Consider the following 24,119-nt stretch of genomic DNA (forward strand, 5'->3'; position numbering starts at 1 on the left):
ATTTTGTTAAGAAATAAATGAAAGAAAACTTATCGTTCAATGCTTTAAGATACTACCATGAACCACCTCTCACGACAAATCTCAGTGGCACCATTTTGCAGCTAATCCTAATTATAGAGAATTGAAAATGTATTCTTGTGAAAAGTTTAATACAGTAATTTTTTTATTTAACCAGCTACGAAGACATCAAGAAAGTTGAAAGACACCTGAAAGTAAGAAAAAAAAAAATCAGTATAGATGTAGACATAATATTTTAGATCAAAGTTTATACCATAATTGAAATTCTACTAGCTAAAACAACTGATATGAATCAATAAGAAATTTTTATAACGAACTTTTCATGAAAATATTTATTAGTCAAATTTTAAATTTTTATTGTTTTTCTTTTAATAAACCAGGTAAATATATCATATAAGGAAGATAATGCAGTTTTGATCCAATTATTGAGTATTTTGGATTCCGTATATATTCACACTTGATTATAGTTGAGAGATCATCATCATGACAAATTCACTATCTCTCAAATAAAACCTAATTAATTAAGAACAATTCTGTGATAGTCAATATTGTAAACAAAAAAAAAAAAAAGGAACAATCAAAATATAATCCTGGTAAAATAAATGTATTATTGATTTTTTAATATTCTTCTAAAAGCCATCATACAAAATTAGTCCAAATATACTTATATACCCATTGTAAAAAAATAATAAATTTTGGTTTACCTGAACATGAACTCGAAAAATAATTACGGGAATCGGAGAACTCCTGGTGGTATTCTTCTCCGACATACAAAACGTGCAGGCCTCTGCATAATATCAGTAATGTAAATATTTCTTATTTGTTCAACTAAGAATCTCAAATATGTTTTTGTCTCTTTTTTTGTTCGTTGACATTAAAAATTAAAAATCTTAGTTATATCATTTTGTTCCCCTATGATGCTCATTTACTTCACATGTATAAATTTAAGTATTCTTACTTAAACAAGGTGGAGTTCCTTTTCATTTAGAAATATGTTTCACCTAAATAGAATATCAGTGACCCAATTCACCAATTAAAACTTAAACAAAACTGAAATCACTCACAGTTATAAATAATTGTGAAGTACTTAATCAAAATAAACACATTGTAAAAAAAAGTATGAAAACTTAATCATGTCTTATAAGGACAATTTTTTATTTTTCACAATGAAAAGTCGTATTTGATATATATGATCTTGTTTCATATACTTTTTTTTATTAAATTATATTTACTAAACAGAACTTCAATAGAAAAAAAAAAGTAAAAATTGTGTTTAATAAGTACGACTTAAGTAATAAAACCAATAAAAATTATTCTTACTAAACATGATTTTATAATATATAATATGAATTTATGTATGTCAAATATAACTTCTTTATTATTAAAAGTAAAAAGTTATAATATATATAATTTTTCTACAATTTGTTCATTTGGTACTTTCTTTGACAAATTAATTATACTAAAAGAAGTAAATTTTGTATTATAGCATTTATTGTTCGCTGTGAAAAAATGTTATTAAAGTGTGCAAAGAGGTAGAGTGGGTGAAGCTATGTATACAGGAGTTTGACGATAGAGTGGAAAATGTTTCTCCCATCTTTGGATCTCCTCCTCACTCTGAAGCTTTCTAATTCCTCCATACCATCCTTTTGCTTCTTCATGTTCTTCCCCATTTCTTAGAACCTTTACTCGTCTCATGCTTGATCCCTCACTGTATTGCTTGAACTCCAATACTAAAGTCTCTGCATGCCAGGATCAAAACAAACAATAATTTGAATAAATAATTATCCGATTTGGAATAATCAAGCATGTTCTCTTGAACATGATAACATGCAAGCCATTATCAATGCAAAATGATTTCTCACCTGAGTAACGACAGCTGCAGAAGTTGTGGTTTTCATTACATGATTCCATGTGACCAACAACAGCGTACCACCAATCTGTGCATGCAACCCAACCATTTAGCCGTGGTCTGCTTTATTATATATATTACGATGATAAATAAAAAGTAAATTTTAAGTCTAATTTAACTCCACAAAATCGATTTAAAAGATGAGATAAGATTTTTATCACTTATATATTATGAAATTGTCTTATGTGTGATCAATGTAGGAGTTCCATAATATACCGTACCATAAGGAATTTCTGTTCTTGATTTCCTCTGGATCTCAATATGATCCCCTGGTTTTAAGTCGTCCAAACAATCAGAGACGTAACGAACACATGGAGGGGTATCAGTTGGAGGAGCCCTAAGGATTTCCCATTGGATGTTGTTCCCCATTGCATTCCAACCACCACTTTGTTGTCTGCAAAAACTTTACCTTATATCATAATTAATCTATATCATACTTACTTAAACTAAACATGAATAAACATTCCACTTTACCTTGCTTGAAAGCTATCAGTTTTGGAATCATATCTAACCAAGGCATCACGAACCAATACTCCCTGTGAAACAAGAAACATCAAATATCATTTCATGATGGTGAAAACTGAAAATATAAAACATATAGGCTAATATCAGAAAGGGTTTACCCTGTAGATTTGAGCTGGAAACCAGAACTTGCCATTCTCTAGAGAGAAATACAAGGCCATGGTAAAACTATTTCCGAATGAGCTACAATCTTCTAGATATGATCTGAGGTGTAACATAGGCCAAGTACCACTGAAAGATCCCAATGATCCATTATGATTGTTCTGTTGATTCGGTTGGTTGTTTCTTTTCTCCATAGCAATAGTGATGTGCCATTGCCACTCCTTATAAGCAACATCACCGATCACTCCACCCCATTTCTGCTTTAAGTGGACTTCCCACAGAGAATCACTTCGACATCTATCCCTTAAACATGTACACACCTCAGACATAACAACGAGTTCCACTGGTGAAAGGAGCTTTAGAATGCAATCCAGTATGGGTTCTGGCAAATTCAAGAGAGAAAAATTGCCACTGGGTTCAATCTTGTCCATGCCACGTTAGTTTTTACAGTACGTTGAAAGGGTGTTAGATACAGAAGGAGTTCGGGTACTTCCTTAAGAACTGTATATATGAATGAATAGAGATGATACGAGATCAAATATTGACGAGGAATTTGCAAACTTTGCTTTCGTTTTCCTCTATTTGCTGTCACTGAAGAGACATTTTCCTTGTTGCTTTCGAAATGATCAATATATGTCAGATGTTTCTCGTCGAACAATAAACATGCCGTGCCGGCTATTCCTACGTGTGGCATGTCGTATTCAAAGCTAAGCGCTAATATCAGGAAAAGGATAAGAAAAATAATTTTTTTATTACTAAATTTTCACAATTTTCTTTTAGAACTTTATAGGTTATTTTTTAATTGATTTTTATTTTTTTATTTTTTTTTCTCAATATTTCAAAATCATTTAAGAGATTATATCTTATGTTATAAAAAAAAATTATCAAAATTTAGTAGTCAAAATATCATTATTCAAAGATAATCATAGTCAGTTCTGATAGAGATTTTAATTTATATAGACCGAGTTGCTTGTCCTTGTTCTTATTCGATTGTAGCTTGTAAGTAAAATAAACAGTGATGGAGATCCACAGAGTGAACGCGTTTGGTTGGCATTTTTCTTTGTTTTTCTACTTTGTTTTCAGGATAAGATTTTGATACTTAGAAAAAGTTTGTGGTAACTATAGTATTTGTTTGTGCAATATGAAAGATGAATATTTATTTTATATAAATAAAATGACAACAGCTACATATTTTTAAATATATAACTATATTATGAGAAAATTGATTATAAAGAAACTCAACATATAAATTATATTTTAGATCTAATATTTTCAATTACTGATAATTTATTGTAAAATATAAAATTTTTATTTAAAAAAACATGAAAAGGATAAACCAAAGAGATGTGATGTTATAAAATCTTAAAAATTAATTAATTTCATTGGAAAAAAAATGCTAAAAATAAAGAACAACACTAAAAATATTCTCATTTAATATTATTCCAATTTAATTATACATTGAAAGAGAAAGATGGCACTGGAACAATTTTAACCACAACATGAGTATGTAATTTTATTTTTAAAGTAAAAGGTTGTGTATAATTTCTTACATGTCTTCAACTGGAAAAAGTTATACGTTGCGAAACACTCAGCTAGTTTGTAAGATTCTTATCATAGTGCCAAAAAACCTACTGACTTGTCTGTTTCAATAACAGATTCAAACTTTTTCTCATACAATGTTAAGAGCTCTAATAATCACACACTAAGGAAAAATAATATCTTTAAGAGAAAGTACACTCAAATGATATCTAAATACTTACATCTACAAATATTCAAGAAAAAGTATTATTACAAACCCAACACATTTTTTTCGAAAAAATTGCAATCCTTCCCGTGAAAAACATATCTTAAAGCCAAGAGACATATTGAAATTGTGGTGATAATTCTAAAAACAACTCTTCGATTTTATAATATTTTTCTGTTGTTTTCTTCTTCGTATTATTCGATGTGGAACTTTAGTGAATATTTACTTGAGAACCAATATATCCTCCCTCCTGAAAGTCTCACATGTTATGCAACAAACATTTGACACACTATCAACATATCTGCTTGAACCATTCTTGCCACCAGTGATCCAACATATGTGCTTGATTGTCACCGGTGATTTGTACGAACTCACTAGTGATAACAATCTTTCTCCATCATCGGCCCTCACTTAAAACCAACATATATTAATGGAAAATCATTTTTTGACAAAGTTTTATCGACAAATTTGACAATGTTGATGTAACATTACCTCATCAAATGAAAAGAATGATTAGTGTGACTTGAAAAAAAAAGAAAAAAATTTGATGTAACTTAAAAGGGAAACTTTGTCAAAATAAAAAATGTCAAAGTATAATAATCCTATATTAATGTACACTAGTACTTACACTAAATCAATTATATTTTCAAAAACTAATAATATATATAAATAAACGGCAAGAAATGCTATATAAGTCTTTTGTAATAATTTTATTTTTAGATGGGTAGAACCAACCGTTAGGGAACAGCCTTTGCAACAGAAAACCAAAAATAGATTAAGATTTGACGTAATTAAGGATGTGTGATAAACGTTCAAGAGCATTTTGGGGTGGAGTTGGTTGATATTGACAGTCCCCGAACCTAAACCGTTAGGGAACAGCAAACCAAAAATAGGTTAAGATTTGACTTAATTAAGGACGTGTGATGAACGTTGAACAGCATTTTTTGCTGGAGTTGGTTGATATTGATAAGCCTTTTGCGACCTTGTAGTAAAAGGTCCTTATTTTTTTTCGTACACACGCAGCGTCTTCAATTCTAACTCTGATCCAAGTTTCCATTTCCCTCTTCTCACGACATTTGCTTTGACATATTGTCCTCCTGGTGAATCGCAAGGCATGGATCAAGCAGAGCTTGTGCGAGTTTTTCAATTGTTTGATCGAAACGGGGATGGGCGAATCACGCAGAAGGAGCTGACAGACTCGTTGAAAAACCTGGGAATCTCGATCTCGGAGCCAGACTTGACCCAAATGATCGAGAAAATCGACGTTAACGGAGACGGGTTCGTGGACATGGACGAGTTCGGAGAGTTGTACAATGCGATTATGGACGAGAAAAACGAGGAGGAGGACATGAGGGAAGCATTCAACGTGTTCGATCAAAATGGAGATGGGTTCATCACTGGAGAGGAATTGGGCGCGGTGTTGTGTTCTTTGGGGCTAAAGCATGGCAAAACCATTGATTATTGCATGAGCATGATCAAGAAAGTGGACGTCGATGGCGATGGAATGGTTAACTACAAAGAGTTTAAGCAAATGATGAAGGAGGGAGGTTTTGCCTCACCTTCGATGCTCTGATATGCATTCATGGCTTGAGGCTTCTCTCAAACTTATATTGATTCTTTTTCTCTTTTCTGCATAGATGGAACAACTTAGATCGTGTAAAACAACAAATGATTGAGATCTGCTCTTTGTATACAATCATCTTTATCATATCTCAATGGAATCACTGTGGGAATACAGTTTCTGCTTTTATCACAATTTCTCAACTCTTTGTACCATCCTTCATTCCTCAATGTCTCATCTCAACCTGCTTTAATGAAACCAACTTTATCCAAAAACATTTCTCAGTTTTCACCTCTCTCACTAAACCTTTTCATTCACCACCATTGTTCCAGAATTTTGCCTCACGTGCAGACCATCAAAATCCAACACTTTGTGATTGGTGTTCGTACAGTTCCTGGGTTGAAAAATTGTATGTATGCAATCTATAAATTTTGTGGAGGGATTTGGTTTGTGAAAAAGTTATATTTTTTAAAAAATATGAATTTTGTGATGTTGGAAGAACAACTCAATGCCGAGAACTTAAGAACTGGTTAATGGTTGGTGGTACTCTTTGTATTGAAAAATGTTGGAAGAGCCATAAATTTAATTTTTCGTGATTTATTTGGGGAGTTTATATGCTAGTTTGCATAGATTATATCGTCATAAAATATAGATAAAAAAATATTCATGTTTATCTTATTTATTTTAAATGTTATATTTTAAAGAACGAGAAAGCATGGTTTGAAATGAATCCTCTTAAATGTGTTTTTGGTGAATGTGTAGGCAAATTTTTGAGTTTGTCATAAATGAAAAAATAATAGAGATTGATAAGAATAAAGAGAATCATCAACTCATCTCCGCTCAAAAGAAAATTAACTTTAATCTTAGTTAAGAATATTTATATGAAACTCTATTATTATTTTTTTTTTCTTTGTACCGCTTAATAATGTTAACCTTGTGTTTAGCCGAAAATTTTCAATAACTTTAAGAAATTAAAATATTTAGTAATTGAATTTACTTTTAATTAATTTCTTTTTATTTTTTTTAAATAATTAGTTTGGATGAAATAATTGAAATATTTTAAATTTCAATTTTCTTGTTAGGATAAAACAATTTAATTTTTATTTTACGGCAAATTCAACATTACATTTGAATCTAACTTAGCTCGACTATCAATATGGTACAACTCGTTTTGACTTTTGATTCAAGTCACTCTTCAGCCTGACCTGATCTAACTCAACCTTCAGCTTGGCCCGGACTTGCCCAAAACCTTCAATCTGGCCTGGCTTGACCTTTGGTCCAGCCTAACCCAGCTTGACTTTCGACTTAGGCCGACCTACCTTGACCCTAAACCCTAAACCCTAAAACCAACTCAACCTTTGACCCCGACCCAACCCAGGTTTGTCCTGCTCAACATTTGGCTCAGATCGGCCCAAGGCCAAGCCGACTTCACCTTCAGCCTGGTTGGCTAAACTCAATCTTCGTCCAGGTCGGTTCGACTCGACCTTCGGGTCAAGACAACTTAGCTCGTCCTTCGGTCCAGCCTGACTTGGCTTGACCTTTGATCTAGTCTGGCTCCATGTTTGGCCCAGTCTAGTCTGGCTTGACCTTCAACCTCACTCGATCTTCACCTGACCACGGTCGACCTAGCTTAACCTTTGGTCTAGCCCGTCCCGGCTTGACCTTTGGCCGACCAGGCCGACCTTCTTTAAACTTCAGCCCAATTTGTCCTAGCTCAACATTCGACTTGACCCGGCCCAACTCGACTTTCTGTTTGGTCTGTTTCAGATTGACCTTCAACTTAAACTAACTCGTCTCGACCTTCTGGTCTACCCAACTCGACTTTTTAAACATATAGATTTTTTTCATCCTTACTATAGGTAAAAAGTGGGTTAATTCCGACAAACCAACCCATCCAAACAAATCAGACCGTGCTAGAATTTCAATCCATCGGTCCATTTTTGCCCAATAGGATTATTATAATTTTTACAACAAATTTGGTTGACATCTAAACCGAATGAATATTTGAAATTTTACATGTAGAACATTCACTCTGATAAATTAACATAATAGTTAAATGGACCAGAAACTTTTAAGTCATAAATGAATATAATTCTTTCATTAAATGCTGCCATTTAATGTCATTAGAAAGATTGACTTGACATGTTAAGTATATTTTATTCTCTCTATTTTATTGACAAATTAACAAATTTTATATATATATATATATATATATATATATATATATATATATATGTATATATATATATATATATATATATATATATATATATATATATATGGCTTGTATTATAGAAGAGAGAACACACACTACTACAACAGTTAAGGTATCTATATAAAACCAATAATTAAGATGTTAATTAATTTGTAACAGTAAAACAGTCTTGCAATGAAGACGGTAAAAAAAATTTAGCACTTCTCACTTCTATCATCAATGTAATGCTAATAAAATGGATAGGGAAAAATCAAACAAATGATAATTTATTAATTTACAATGTGAAAATCTTACGAAACCATCATGGTAAGGTGGAGGACAAATTGACAAAATTTATGCTGCAACGAACTCAGAAAATTCAAATTAATAATGGGCTAACTAGAACTCTTAATTTGTCACATCTCACTGTATTTCACTTTGCTCTATGTCAATTGGGAATAAAAAATTCACAAAATCAAAAAAAATATTAATTGAAAAAGTTCACATGGTCAAAACATAGAAGCTCTCTAAACCAATCTATAAGTTTTTTTTTTTTAAACTTGATTAAAATATTTTTTTTAAAAATATATCATTAAACCTACAAGGTTTAAGTTAGTCCGTCTCGACTTTCGACAATTCAAATTGACACATCACGAATTTTAACACAAGTCAGCTTGAGACAACTTTTGACCTGAGTCAAGTTGACCAATCTGTAAGTATAAACGCAGAATATGATCCTATTATTGATTCTAACAATCAATCATAAACAATATCCCATACTGATAATCATGTTGTAAAAGTAAACGGAAGCGTACCTGAATTAGTCATAACGATAATATTAGAGAGCACTAATGATACAATAATCTTCCCTTTGGTTTTCTCTCTTGATGGGGATAGGGAGAAAGGAACAGGAAGAGTACGTTATGACTCTCTGTGTGTTCTCAAAAGGGGACCACGACCATTTATAAACTGAATTACTTAAGTTTTAGTATTTCTAATTTGGCTCCTCATCAAATTAGAAATTACTAACTAGTCTCTACACAATATTTATTTTCATGACATATGCCTTTAGCCAAATCTTTAATTTAGTCAGATCACTTTATTATTTGCCTTTATAAATAATGGCCCTAACACATTTAATTATGTATCATATATATGCATGACCCAAAATTACTAACAATCTCCCACTGGTCACAAATATATATGTACTTACAATCTTATAAATGTGTTAGACTTTATGAGTTCAAAATTGCCATTATATTACTCGAGCATACTCCAAAAGTTTCGTCCATTAATTATATCAGTATGTAGAACCAAACCAGTTTTTCATTGCATCAATCGCAACTAAAACCAACAATGATCACTAATCCTGACACAACCAAATGACATGGATTCATCATGAAATGTGTAGCATGAAAAATTATGTGAAGGTGATCTGTATATACACATCTATTTTCAACTGGTCCAAACTTTAATTTAATGAGATCAATATAAAAACTTAATGTACAAAGTGTAAAATTAAAACCACATATATAAATAACCAAATATGTCTAAAAGTTTAATGTATGCATACAAGAAATTAAACATAGAACATAAAACATATAAAAATAACTATCTTTCACTAAACCTCAGATTCCTCAAACTGTACACCCATGTGAGCAACATGTTCATGAAAGACCTTGGGTGGAAGTCCTTTAGTCAGAGGATCTGCAATCATGGAGTTTGTCCCTAAATGTTTTATGGAAATTTGTCCACTCTGTACTATTTCTTTAACAACTAGGAACTTAATGTCGATGTGCTTCGACTTAGTCGAGCTCCTATTGTTGTTGGAATACAATACATTTGATTTATTATCACAATATAATTTAAGTGGTCTTTCAATGCTTTCCACAATATTCAGCCATGTGACAAAATTTCTCAGCCATATTCCGTGATTAGATGCCTCATAGCATGCTACAAATTCTGCTGCCATGGTGGATGAAGTTGTAAGGGTTTGCTTGACACTGCACCAAGAAATCGCACCACCTGTGAACATAAAAATGTAACCTGAAGTAGATTTTAAGCTATATTGACATCCTGCAAAATCTGAGTCAGAAAACCCAGTGATCTCCAACTGGTCTGACCTCTTGTATGTGAGCACATAACCTCTTGTTCTCTTTAAATATCTCATGACCCTCTTTGCTGCTTTCCAGTGGTCCATTCCTGGATTGCTTAAGTATCTGCCTAGAACCCCAATTATGTATGCTATGTCTGGACGCGTACATACTTGGGCATACATTAAACTCCCTACAGCTGACGCATAAGGAATCTTTTTCATTTCCTCAATTTCTAAATTTCCCTTTGGGCACTGATTGAGACTGAACTTGTCTCCCTTAGCAACTGGAGTATCCCCAAATTTACATTCATGCATGCTAAACCTTTTAAGAACTTTATCGATATAGCTCCTTTGTGATAATCCTAGAATACCCCGAGATCGATCTCGGTGTATCTGAATTCCTAATACAAAGGAGGCGTCACCAAAATCTTTCATTTCAAAATTTTTTGACAGAAATTTCTTAGTTTCGTGCAATATGCCTATATCATTAGTGGCAAGCAGAATGTCATCAACATACAAGATCATGAAAATAAACTTGCTCCCCTTAAACTTGTGATACACACAATCATCAACAAGATTCATCTCGAAGCCAAATAAGAGAATTACTTGATGAAATTTATGGTACCATTGACGGGATGCTTGTTTTAGTCCATAAATGGATTTAGTCAATTTGCAAACCATATTCTTTGGGTCTCCCGACACAAAATTTTCTGGTTGCACCATATAGATCGTCTCGTCAATGTCACCATTGAGAAACGCCGTTTTGACATCCATTTGATGAAGCTCCAAATCATAATGTGCAACAAGAGCCATAATTGTCCTAAAAGAGTCTTTTGATGAAACTGGAGAAAAAGTCTCTTTAAAGTCAATCTCTTCTTTTTGAGTAAATCTCTTAGCTACAAGACGAGCCTTATACCTCTCCACATTACCGTTAGAATCTCGTTAGGTCTTAAATAACCATTTACAACCAATGGGTTTCACACCTTCTAGTAATGGGACAAGTTCCCAAACCTTATTGTCTTGCATGGATTTATACTTTTCCATCATTGCTTCAATCCATTTTTCTGAATTAGGATCCTGTATGGCTTGACGGACGGTGATTGGATCATCTTTCATCACACCATTTTCGGATCTTCATTTTCTTGGAGAAATACAACATAATCATCTGAAATGACACTTCTCCTTTCTCTCATGGATCTCCGCAAAGTTGCTGGCTCATGAAGCATAGGTTGTTGAGGATCTTGAGTTTGTTCTTCACGAACAACCAAATCATCTTGAGTATGGGGTTCATCAGCAATGTTTTGTGGAGGTTCTGAACTTACTTCATCAAAAGTAATTGTTTGAATCGGTTCTGGAATTATTACCGATTCTTCCTCCAAAACAAATTTCCTAATCTGATTCTTCCCCCCAAACTCAATATCCTCAAAGAATGTAGCAGTCTCTGTCTCAAAAATTGTCTTTAATACGGGATCATAAAATTTATATCCCCTATATCTCTCAGAATAACCAATAAAGTAACTACTTACTGTTCGAGAGTCCAATTTCTTTTCATTTGGCTTATAAGGCCTTGCCTCAGCTAGACAACCCCACACATGGAAATGCTTTAGACTAGGCTTTCACCCAATCCAAAGCTCATAAGGTGTTTTAGTAGCTGCTTTAGTTGGTACTCTTTTCAGAATACAAGTTGTCATCTTTAGTGCCTCTCCCCAGAGTGACTCTGGTAACGTGGAATGACAAATCATACTCCTTACCATATCCTTAAGAGTCTGGTTTCGTCTCTCAGCTACACCATTCATACTGGGTGATCCCGGCATGGTGTACTGTGGAACAATTCTACACTCCTCTAGGTGCCTGGCAAAAGGTCCTGGACGTTGTTCACCTGATCCATCATATCTGCCATAGTACTCACCACCACGGTCAGATTTAACAAACTTAATTCTTTTGTTAAGTTGATTTTCAACTTCAGCTTTAAAAGATTTGAACACATCCAAAGATTGTGACTTTTCATGAATAAGAAATAAGTATGCATATCTTGAGTAATCGTCTATGAATGATATAAAGTATTGTTGACCATTCCAAGAAGGTGTAGGAAATGGCCCACAAATATCCGTATGAATCAACTCTAAGACGTCTGAAGCTCTATATGCACCTAATATCTTTGCTTTGGTTTGTTTGCCCTTAATGCATTCAACACAAACATCAAAGTTTGTGAAGTCAATGGACTCTAAGATTCCATTTGACACAAGTTGTTCAACTCTATTTTTAGAGATGTGACCTAAGCGCTTGTGCCATAATGCTCCTGATTGAGTATTGTCAATTTTACGTTTAGTACCATGAGATTCTGTATTGAGGGTTTCATTATAGGTGGTCACAGTATCAAGCAAATATAGATTATCATAAGCCAAAAGTGAACCAGTTCCAACAATATTTGAATTAAGAGACAAACTAAATTCATTGTTTCCAAATGAACAAGAATAACCGGATTTGTCCAAATAAGAAACTAAAATTAAGTTCCGTCTAAATGACGGCACAACAAAAGTGTCTTTCAAATCCAAATAAAAACCAGTACATAACAATAATCTAAAATGCCCAATAGCCTCCACCTCTACCGATTTGCCATCTCCAACATATATCCATCTTTCAGAATCAATTGGCTTCCGGTAGTTTAGGCAACCCTTCATAGAAACACTGATATTAGTAGTTGCACCTGAGTCTAACCACCAAGTGTTACTAGGTACTGACGCTAAATTGACCTCAGAACAGACCAAAGTAATAAACATACCTTTCTTTGCACGCCAAGCATGATATTTGGCACATTTCTTCTTTACGTGTCCAATTTTATTGCAAAAGAAACATTTGCTTTCCTGAGATTGTTTCTTTTGTTCTGGACCCTTAGCAGCTTCCTTCTTGGGATCCTCTGATCTTTTTCTTTTGCCCTTAGCCTTTGAGGTGCTTGCAAAATGAGCACTTTCTGACTTGTCTCGTTTTTGTCTTTCCTCTTCTTGCACACAATATGAAATGAGCTCATTAAGAGACCATTTATCCTTTTGACAGTTATAAGATACTTTAAACTGATTAAACTGTGCAGGAAGAGAAATCAACACCAAATGAATGAGTAAGTCTTCTGAGATTTCAAGCTTTAGTGCCTTGAGTTTGAAGACAATATTAGACATGCTCATAATATATTCCCTGATATTTCCTTTGCCTTGATATTTAATGGAGATCAAGTTCTGAAGAAGAGTACTTGCCTCCGCCTTATCGCTTTTTGCAAAGCGCTTCTCAATTTCAGCAAGGAATTCTTTGGCTGTTGTAATGTTTTCAGAAATAGTGCCCCTAAACACCTCTGGGATGTCACGCCTAATGATCATTATGCTCATGCGGTTTGAGCGATCCCACTTCTCATGATCCCTCCTCTCTTCCGGAGTACTCTCTGTCGTAGGATTAGGGGATTCCTCAGTCCTTAACGCAAGATCCAGATCCATGCAGCCAAGAATAATTTCAATATTCTCCTTCCAGTCCTTAAAATTTGTTCCATTGAGGATCAGAACAGAATTCACATTGGCAGATACAGAAACAACTGAAGCTATATATATAAAACTAGAGGAATAACTTATTATGCTCACATAATAAAATAAATCATTATAAAAATATTCAAATAATGGTTTAACCCATCCCAAAACACCCAATGCACCATTAATATCAAGTCTTTGGACAATAATATCAACTGCTAGAGGTATATGGTTGTAATGATCAAACATTGATAATAAAGCACGTCCAACAACAAACCAATCTTTGGATTAATTTATCATCGACAAAGCAAATTCTTATAATTATCACATGTTTATCATCACATGTGTGTATGCAATTTGGCCAAATATTAATCTTCCTTTGGGCCGATCAATATCCGCATGAACATACATAAACACCAACATTTAACATTTTTCATGAACTATCTACTCAAGAGAGGTCACTTTGTTGACTTCTTGATTCAATTAATTCATTTAAAATATTAAACAAAACCAAAATTTGATTATATATTTATTCCAAAACCAAATATATTTATTTTATATATTAAACAACCAAAAAATATATAAAATAAATAAAATTATTTATATTCTAAAATATAAATCCTTATGTTCAAATGTCTTGAACCCAAAATTCAAAATTAATTAAAATAATTTACTTCAATTAGAGTTTTAAGAAACCCTAGGATTCTCAATTTGGGGTTTTTCTCCCAAAAACAAAATTGGGATTACGGGTTTCAGAATTAAGAATTTAGGGTTCTGAATAAAAATTAATTAAATTAACCAAAGACAAACATGAATCAAGTATGGGTGGCTCTCATACCACATGTAAGCATAAACGCAAAATATGATCCTATTATTGATTCTAACAATCAATCATAAACAATATCTCATACTGATAATCATGTTGTAAAAGTAAACGGAAGCGTACCTGAATTGGCCATAACGATAATATTAGAAAGCACTAATGATACAGTGATCTTCATCCTGTAGGGCACCTTTATTTTCCTTTGGTTTTCTCTCTTGATGGGGATAGAGAGAAAAGGGAACAGGAAGAGTACGTTATGACTCTGTGTGTGCTCTCAGAAGGGGACCACGACCATTTATAAACTGAATTACTTAAGTTTTAGTATTTCTAATTTGGCCCCTCGTCAAATTAGAAATTACTAACTAGTCTCTACACAATATTTATTTTCATGACATATGTCTTTAGCCAATCTTTAATTTAGTCAGATCACTTTATTATTTGGCTTTATAAATAACAGTCCTAACACATTTAATTATGTATCATATATATGCATGACCCAAAATTACTAACACAATCTTGACTTTTGTTTCGAATTGCACCTGTCTCGATCTTCGACCCGAATCAACTTGACAAAAACATAAATGACATGAATCAACAAACTATAAAAGTTAACATTTCAATAGTAAATATTGTAAGTATTATGAAGGTGATCACACAAAAGTAGTGTCAATACTTCCTTAACAACATTCATAAAGAGTTTCTAGAGTTAAAGACTTGGAATTATAAATGTCTACAGTGTTTGAAATACAGGTTGAATCACCATCATGAGATACTGGTTTGTTCACAAGATTGTAATACAACATCACTTCAAATCCATTTAATAGAAACAAATTTAAAGACAAAAGCATTTGGAAAATGTACATATCAGTTATTTCAATTGGTTGATCTTCTAAAAGCCATGTGTGTGCCAACTTTCTAGGAAACCTTTCAAGCAACACAAAATTGCATTATAGATCATTTATCAAAAGAGGTTCTATTTCCAAGTATTAGAAATTTGTAGTAAGAGATATAAAATTGATTTAGTAATAAAGGTTGAAAGGGAGGATAAGAGAAGCTCTGAGTTCAATTTTTCATACTAACATTTGGGACACATATAGGCAAACCTACATTTCATATATTACAATGTAAAACCGTAACTACGTGAACAATCAAATTCTTATAGAATAGTATTTAATTAAGTAAACTATTGTTGTAGTCACATTTATGACCGTTTTATCATATATCAATTGTATGCTTTGTAAAACTTCATACATACTAGCACATAATTATTGTTTTAAGCCTTCAATGATGCCTCATCATTGACAAAGGATGACATGTTGGAGATAAGGAAAGAGTGTTCATCTTATTTGCTCAAACAATTGCAAAAAGCTTAGGTTTTTAGAAGTTTTTTCCCTTCACTTTATATGTGTTTTTAATAATTAGTTATATGTACTTTGACTTTGGTAATTGTACTATTAATTTCGTAAGTTAAAAGATAAAATTTGTTCTGGACCTTTTCTGGATTTTAGGTGTTGGTTTTATGCTAAAACAAAACAAATATTAAAAAAAACTACAAATTTACGTCTGACTATTCATTAACATACGTAAATTTACGTCTGACTGTGCATCAACAGACGTAAATTTACATAACAATAACAGACGTAAATTTACGTCTGATACACAGTATTAAACGTAAATTTTTATGCATGATTTTTTTACAAATTTTACGTTTAGTTACGGTCCACTGCACGTAACTTTCCATTTGTTTTCTTAGGTCAAATGTAAATTTACGTCCGATTTTTAGTCAGACGTAAATTTACGACTACCGTTACTACGTCTGATCTGAACCAAACGAGAAAAGCAAAAAGCGCCGAACATAAAAGACCTTTTTTGTATTAACGAGTATTATTCATTTTGCTAGTTTTCAATAACTTATGTTACCACATTCACACTATATAGCCTTTAATTTATACTTCAAAATGCACTCACATTAAAGATTAAGTTTTGCTTCACTATATTTAGCTTTCAAAAGCTTTGCTATTAAAGATAGTAGAGGAAGAAGGGACAAGAACTCTTGCTCCAACCTACCAAATTTGTTTCGCAATGTCATTTTAGTAGGTTATCACACAATGCAAACAGGAACATCTCCAAATGCAAATGGTTATTTCTTTGTTCAAGTTAGTCGAATTTTGTGACTCCTTATATTCTATGGCTCTCAAATCAATATCAAAACACTTACTTCCTATTTGAACGAAACATTTCAATAATTATAAAAAGTTAAAATGTATTGCATTTGAATATTTTGGAATTGAATTTTCATATTTTTTAAATAATTTATTTGGATTGACTAATTAAAATATTTTACATTTCCAAACGAGGATAAAATAACCATTTTAAAAAGGATTTGGGAGGTGCAGGAGAAACAACTGTCGTGCAGGAAGTACGAGCCCATGCCCTATTTTATTCGTGTTGATCCCTTGTGCATGTTGGGCTAATAACCCAGATCCAATTTGAATGTTTACACTTTCTTATCGTATCAGCAACATCTAAGAATATTTCACAATATTTAATATCATATTTATTAAATAATTATTAAACTCTTTCATTTTTCATTTGAAATATTTATTTATTTATTATTTTTAATTGTTATACTTTTTTCAAGATCTTACATGACCGTATTTTTATATTAAAAATAAATTCAATATTTTTACTCTTTAAACTTGATTTATTATATTTTATCATTTTTTAACTATATAATAATTATTATAAGATTGTATAAATATAAAATAGTCATAAAATGTGAATATAATAAATGTAAAATTGGTAAAGTAAAAAAATTTTCTGCTCAGAAAAGTCTTACAAAAATGTTATATATATATATATATATATATATATATATATATATATATATATATATATATATATATATATATATATTTATTTATTGATTTAATTTATTGATTTATTGATATTCTTATATCAAGGAATGCATTGGAAGGGTTTTGATTTGATTAGGGTTTTAGCTTTTCCGCACTCGTTCTTCACTCTTTCTTCGAAATCACCGATGTGGGCTGTCCGTCGTGCTTCCGTCCCTCTCAGGTAATCCTCTACTTCTCAAACCCATTTTCCCTATTCTCCCCTCTTTTTACAGTTAATTACATCTGTAAATGATTTTTCCTGTGGCATAGTCATTTCATATTTCAGTATGGAAGAGTTGGAATTAATTTTTTATTGTGCATTATTTGCATAGGACCCGAGGGTACAATGTGAGAACTTCTTTTATCAAATTAGCGCGAACTAATTGTGTGGAAGAAGAGAGTGGTATCACCGAGTCTCATGCAATAACACAAGGTGGATTGTTGTTGTGGAATCAACGTTTTCATTCAGAACAAAGTGCATCACTGGATTTTACTGTGTGGAGACGCGGAATTTCTTCTAGTAGCACCAAAGAGGATGATGATTTGGAGGATGGGTTTTCCGAGCTGGATACACCTGCTGAGGCAGAAAATGAAAATGACAATCTTTTAGATTCTGATGCCGAAAGTGAAATTGACAACCTTTTAGATTCTGATGCCGACGATGGTGATAAGGAGAATGTCGAGGAGCCTCACAACGAGGTCGATGAGGTGGTCAAAGAGGAAGGAAAACCGCGTCGTGGAAGGGTTGAATCTGAACTATTTAATGAGATCATGAATTCGCCGCCGGGTATGTCTATTGATTTGGTTATGGATAACTGGTTAGCTGAAGGGAATGAACTAACCAGAGATGAAGTGTCTCATGCGATGCTTTTTCTCCGAAGGCGAAAAATGTTTGGGAGAGCTTTGCAGGTATTTGACCTAAGTTTGAATTGTTTGGACATTATTTCATTTTAATGTTTGAAATTTGAAATTAAATAACTAACTGAAATTGTGATTGATGCTTACCTATATTTGAGATAATATGTTTAATTCTTGTTATTGGTTCCTTTTTTCACCTTCAATCCTAATAAAAATTTCCAATTTTTTGTTTTCACAGATTTGTTCGGAGAACAAAAAAAGTTAAATTTCTTTTGTTGTTTTCATTTCAAAACTTTGAAACCACAAAAAACAAAAAGGTGGGCTTGACGTAGCTACAATTAAAAATAGAAGATGAAAATAAATTACATTATTCAAACCAAGGGGTCCAAATGTTTTCTTATCATTGATTCTTTTGGTATTATCATTACTTGGAACTCTTAATCTGAGTGTCGAAAGGATTGATGAAATTACAGTTCACAGGAGATGGTACCTGGTACCATGTTGAGAAGATAGAAACCGAGAAAAAATGTAATAAATTATGTGTGTTGGGTACATACATGAGTCTTCTTATTTATAACGAAGAATAGATACAATGGTAATGAACAAAATCAATTTTCAATAATGAGAAATATTTGGTTAGATATTTCCCTATCAAATCATATTGTATGTTCCTATTTAACGGAATCAAATCATATTTCCAACATTCGCTCCAACCTGGGCCATATTATCATATGTGACTAGTTTGTTACAAATGCCATCAACACAAGACCTCTTGAGAGACTTAGTAAACATGCAAACTTGTTGGATCCCAAAGCTGACAAAGTAAATAATGGAAGGTAGTAGATATCTTGTGTATGTCTTTTCTCTATGTCAAAGTGACTATTTCTTAATCATAATTTTAACACTCCCCTCAAGTTGGAGCAATGGGTCCACAGGGAAAGCTCAAATTTAGGTTAACTTTTTGTTAGGCTTTGATACTTTGTGAGTGATTAATGACGAAGCAGGCCAGGGGGATGGTATCACTCTGGTACCATGTTGAGAATAGAGAAACTAAGAAATATAATAAATCCCTTTTTGTTGGGTACACACGCGTATGCTTATTTATAATGAAGAGTAACAATTATAATTAACAAAATCAATATCTAATAATGGGAAATATTTGGTAAGATATTTCATATCAAATCATAACTTATCTCCCTATTTATGTAATCATATCCATAACATAATCAACTCATAGGTCTATCGTTGAGTGAAAATATTGTTGTTATTCAATGCTTGTTTGATTCATTGTTTGTGTAGTGACTTTCATGTATTCTTTATATAATAGAAAAGAGAAAAAGTTTTTTTTTATTGGCATAGAAAATAGAAAAAGATGATATATTTGACTACAGCAGCTATGAATAGTTGTAACATTGCGTTGATATAAAGCACAAATCCTTAAACTTCTGTTTATACTAATAATCAAGGTACATTTTCATCTAGTATGTGGCATGAGCTTGGCCCGATTAATGTTTTCTATTTAGTTGAGTTATAATTAGAGTATGAAAAATGGTTGGTGCTCCAAGCTTTATGATATGAACGTATCTTTCCAATGCATAATACAACAAAATAGGGAAGATAGTGTAATTCAAAGTCTCCATTTTTTAGTATCCTTTCCTGATGCATAAGTTTGTGGTATGTGAACCTTTGCTACCATTTTGATGCATTTGGTTGGAGCAAAACTCTTTCTATGTCATAAAGCCCGTTGTATTTTTAATTGGTTTTCACATTAACAAATATTTTAAGAGACGGGAAAACTTTGTTACATAATTCTTTGTTGATTTTGTTTGTGTCCTTAGTTATCTATTGTGTTTGTAATGTGTTTCTCTATCTCAAGAAATATCTTGTTTCATGTTGAAAAACAAATACTAATAGGTCAAGCTCAATTTTTATGTCTTCTAAATACAATATGAATTGTAATGTTCTAAGGCAAACAATATTTGTTCCAATACATCCAAAAGTTTCCCATTGCTTAGAAGTCAAAACTAAGTGTAGCATATATGTACCGTCCTTCCTTAATCCAGTAAGCTTTTCTTTAAGGACAAATCTGCGATGGAAACATCAAACTCCAAAGACGGCAATACTTCGATTATGGTAATTGACTTTAATGGTCCTGGTTGGAACATTAACACATACTATGGGAAAAAAGAGGAGAGTTTGAGGCCACTCTTAGACAATGCTCTCGGCTGAGGGAGCTCAGTACACCTAAAATTCCAACAACAAATAAGAATCTAGGTTAAGGGCATCTTATGTACATTTTTGTCTCAGCGAACAAAGATGTCTTTTAAGCACAAAACAATGACAAAAGCAACGAACTTCAATGTAGACAATATCTTAGATGTAGTGATTTAATTTTTTAGTGGTTGAGGTTGGAATGAATGGCACTAAATTGGTTACTTTTAATTATTTTGGTTTATTTATGCTTATTGGTGAAAGTTTTTCAGGGTTTATAATATTCCTGGGATCAGATTTAGTATCCAGTTCCTTCAACTATGAATTATTTGTGCATGGTTAAAGTTTTGGTAAATAATTGCTTGAAAACATTTTTTATTTGTTCCTCTCAGGTTATTTGTACTTATTAAGGTTGATGTTGAATACAATTAGCTTTTTAGCTCATCTTTTGGATTTAGAGCTTTCTTGCCCACTGGCTTGTCACCTAGTGCTTTTTAGACTTGATTTTGTATCTGTCTCCCATATGAAGAATCTTGTTGGTGCTCTTTTTCTTTCACGAACTGTCCCTTTTTATTTTTCTCCACAAAATTAGCCATGGAATTAGAATACTCTTCCTGTTGATGCAGATGAAACATGAACCATTCCTGGTTTTACGGGAACTGTTTGCTTTTTTTATTTTTATTATTCTTACTATTATTATTTGTGTTCTTTCTTAGAATTCAGGCCAGCGAGCGAGTAGGAAGATTCGTGTCTTGTATATTGATTGGTAATGCAAATTTTAAATGTTTTTTATGATTGGATATGTAGCTCTCAGAGTGGCTCGAGTCAAAAAAACAGGTTGAGTTTCTCGAAAGAGATTATGCCAGTCGCCTTGATTTAATTGCCAAAACACGTGGTTTAATTAAGGCTGAGGCTTACATCGAGACTATTCCAGAATCTTGTAACAGAGAGATAATGTATCGGACTTTATTGTTCAACTGTGTTGGTCAGAACAATGTGAAGAAAGCAGAGGAAGTTTTCAGTAAACTGAAGCATTTGGACTTGCCTGTTACAGTATTTGCATGCAATCAGATGTTACTATTGTATAAGAGGAACAACCAGAAGAAAATAGCTGATGTGTTATTATTGATGGAAAATGAGAATATCAAACCTTCTTCTCTTACTTACTCAATCTTAATAGACACAAAAGGTCAGTCCAAAGATATTGATGGAATGGATCTAATTGTTGATAGAATGAAAACAGAAGGCATTGAACTAGACATTAAAACACAAGCTGTTTTGGCTAGGCATTACATCTCAGCTGGGCTTCAAGATAAAGCGGTGGCTTTATTGAAGGAGATGGAAGGTGGAAACTTAAAACAGGATCGGTGGCTATGCCAAATTTTACTTCCCCTCTATGCAAACCTTGGAAAGGTGGATGAAGTGGAAAGAATTTGGAAGGTATGTGAGACAAACCCTCGGTATGATGAGTGTCTAGTGGCAATTGAAGCCTGGGGAAAGTTGAATAAGGTTGACGAAGCAGAGAATGTTTTTGAGACAATGGTAAAGAGATGGAAGCTTTCTTCCAAGACCAGTTCTGTACTGTTGAAGGTTTATGCAAATCATAAGATGATTACGAAGGGTAAGGATCTTATTAAGCGAATGGGAGAAAGTGGGTGCCGAGTGGGCCCACTAACCTGGAATGCAATAGTGAAACTCTATGTCCAAACCGGGGAAGTGGAGAAGGCCGACTCTGTTCTTCATAGGGCCGCCCAGCAGAGCCAGATGAAGCCAATGTTTTCCACCTACTTAACTATTTTGCAGCAATATGCTAAGAGGGGTGATATTCATAATTCAGAAAAGATATTTTATAGAATGAAAGAGTATCAATCTAAAACAAAAATGTACCAAGTTTTATTGACTGCCTATGTAAATGCAAAGGTTCCAGCCTATGGGATTAGAGATAGGTTAAGAGCTGATAACATAAGTCCCAATAAAACTTTGGCAAGTCTGTTGGTTCAAGTTGATGGATTTAGGAAGAATCCACTCTCCGATTTGCTTGACTGAGGAAGCCAGCAGGTACCTATATAAGTGTTGTTTCTGCTCATACGGTGCAACTGTTATTAGTCAACAAAGATCAGGTTAATTATCTTTGATTTGAAATTTTTGTGAAAAGCTTTTCTTTTGCAGAGTTCTTATGCTATTGCGTAATGGGGTATTTTGTCTTGCATCTTCAAATTTGGTTTGAAACTAAGCTTTTGACAGGTGCTTATAGAAGTTGTGCTGGGAGTAGAAGAATTGTCCCAGCCCAACTATTTTTTACTAAAGATCCTCTTCTTGAATTCTAACCAATTTCATGATGTAAATCGCACATTAGTAAACAGGGTTTGTTAGATGCAATTTTTAAATATCTTCCTCCCAATTTTTCTATAGCTTCCTTGGCATCACAAGTAATTAACTACATCAAGTGATGTCGAGTTCCTTTAATTTGGGTCTAGAGTTAAATATAGGAGTCTAATTGAAATAAGTAATTTTTAAAATAATAATAAATAAATAAGAATGGTTTTTATCATAATGATAAGTGAAAAGTAGATATGCGAGGATTTATTAACAAACATATAAACTTTAAATCTTTAATGTAAGTTATACATGATGCAGTTGCAAATCAACTCTTGGGTTCTTTATCTGTAAGAATGCTTGTCTCTAATCTATAAAACTGAGTAGATTATGAAACCTATTTAAGAAACTACTTAGAATTATTTTATTATGGTAAAATGATTATGAAGCTATCTAAAATCATGAGACTATACAAATTTGTGCGTTATGAGAGCGATAACATTATGGATATGATAATTATTAATGAAGGACAAAAGGAATAATAACATGAAAACATAAGGATAGAGAATAAAATGCATTTTTAAGATCAATAATTACAATGAGTCACTATATTTGGAAGAAACTGTAAATTTCACTGCAGTTTGGCTACAAATTTTGTGTATACTGACAAATAAATAACTATCATAGTTCTAAATATTTCTATTATTATAGATCTAAATATATTTTAAAAAATTCTATTATAAACTTTAAACCTAAAGACACTTCTTCATTACTGAAACAATGAAGTGTTGATAGTGAATGATTCTGAGAGTTTTTGGAGAGTCCCTCCTTTCATTAATTGAAGCCATTTAGTGTCATTTTAAGGATTGACTTCGACATGTGAAAGTATATTGTATTCTCTATTTTAATACCAAACCATTGAACAATAAACCTTTCTAGTCAAAGACATCTATATTAAAAAAAATAATTAAGGTATTAATTTATTTGTAACAGTATAACGGTCATGCAATAAAGACAGGGTGAAAAAAAAAATAGCACTTCTCTCTTCTACCTTCCATCGTCAATAATTAAGGAAAAAACATAATTTATCTAAGACATAATATATCTTTTGGTCTTTTAGTATTTATAATAATTATTCAATATTTTTCTTAATTTGTTTTACTCATGGTCCCAATATTTATTAGAATAAGTCTTTAGATCAGTGTTAATGTTGTTAGATAATGATAACTTGAGTGAGTGATTAATTTATATTTATGTAAAAAAAAAATAGTATTCATATTATGTTAAGTCATGATGTTAACTACATTGATCTTACATTGATTCCATTTAATAAATAATGAGATCACATGGAATAAAAAAT

General features: G+C 32.5%; 2 protein-coding genes and 1 pseudogene across 2 annotated transcripts; 2 read left to right on the forward strand and 1 right to left on the reverse strand.

The window, feature by feature from the left end:
* Nucleotides 1-1,460: 1,460 nt before the first annotated feature.
* Nucleotides 1,461-3,041, reverse strand: LOC114179820 (F-box protein At2g32560-like). The gene is made up of 5 exons (XM_028066327.2): nt 2,551-3,041; nt 2,402-2,463; nt 2,149-2,321; nt 1,881-1,955; nt 1,461-1,757 (listed from the first exon to the last, which is right to left on the reverse strand). Exons 1-5 carry the CDS (start codon nt 2,980-2,982, stop codon nt 1,534-1,536), a joined length of 966 nt encoding a protein of 321 aa, XP_027922128.2. The 5' UTR covers nt 2,983-3,041; the 3' UTR covers nt 1,461-1,533.
* Nucleotides 3,042-5,223: 2,182 nt separating this feature from the next.
* LOC114163653 (calmodulin-like protein 3 pseudogene) lies at nt 5,224-6,131 on the forward strand (annotated as a pseudogene).
* An 11,316-nt stretch (nt 6,132-17,447) lies between these two features.
* Nucleotides 17,448-22,844, forward strand: LOC114185813 (pentatricopeptide repeat-containing protein At1g80270, mitochondrial-like). Its single transcript, XM_028073741.2, has 3 exons — nt 17,448-17,555; nt 17,707-18,283; nt 21,251-22,844. Exons 1-3 carry the CDS (start codon nt 17,521-17,523, stop codon nt 22,487-22,489), a joined length of 1,851 nt encoding a protein of 616 aa, XP_027929542.1. The 5' UTR covers nt 17,448-17,520; the 3' UTR covers nt 22,490-22,844.
* Nucleotides 22,845-24,119: the final 1,275 nt, after the last annotated feature.

Source organism: Vigna unguiculata, chromosome 1 (genome assembly GCF_037176805.1).
Source record: "Vigna unguiculata cultivar grain cowpea cultivar isolate G323 ecotype 2 chromosome 1, ASM3717680v1, whole genome shotgun sequence".
Lineage (NCBI taxonomy): Eukaryota > Viridiplantae > Streptophyta > Magnoliopsida > Fabales > Fabaceae > Vigna > Vigna unguiculata.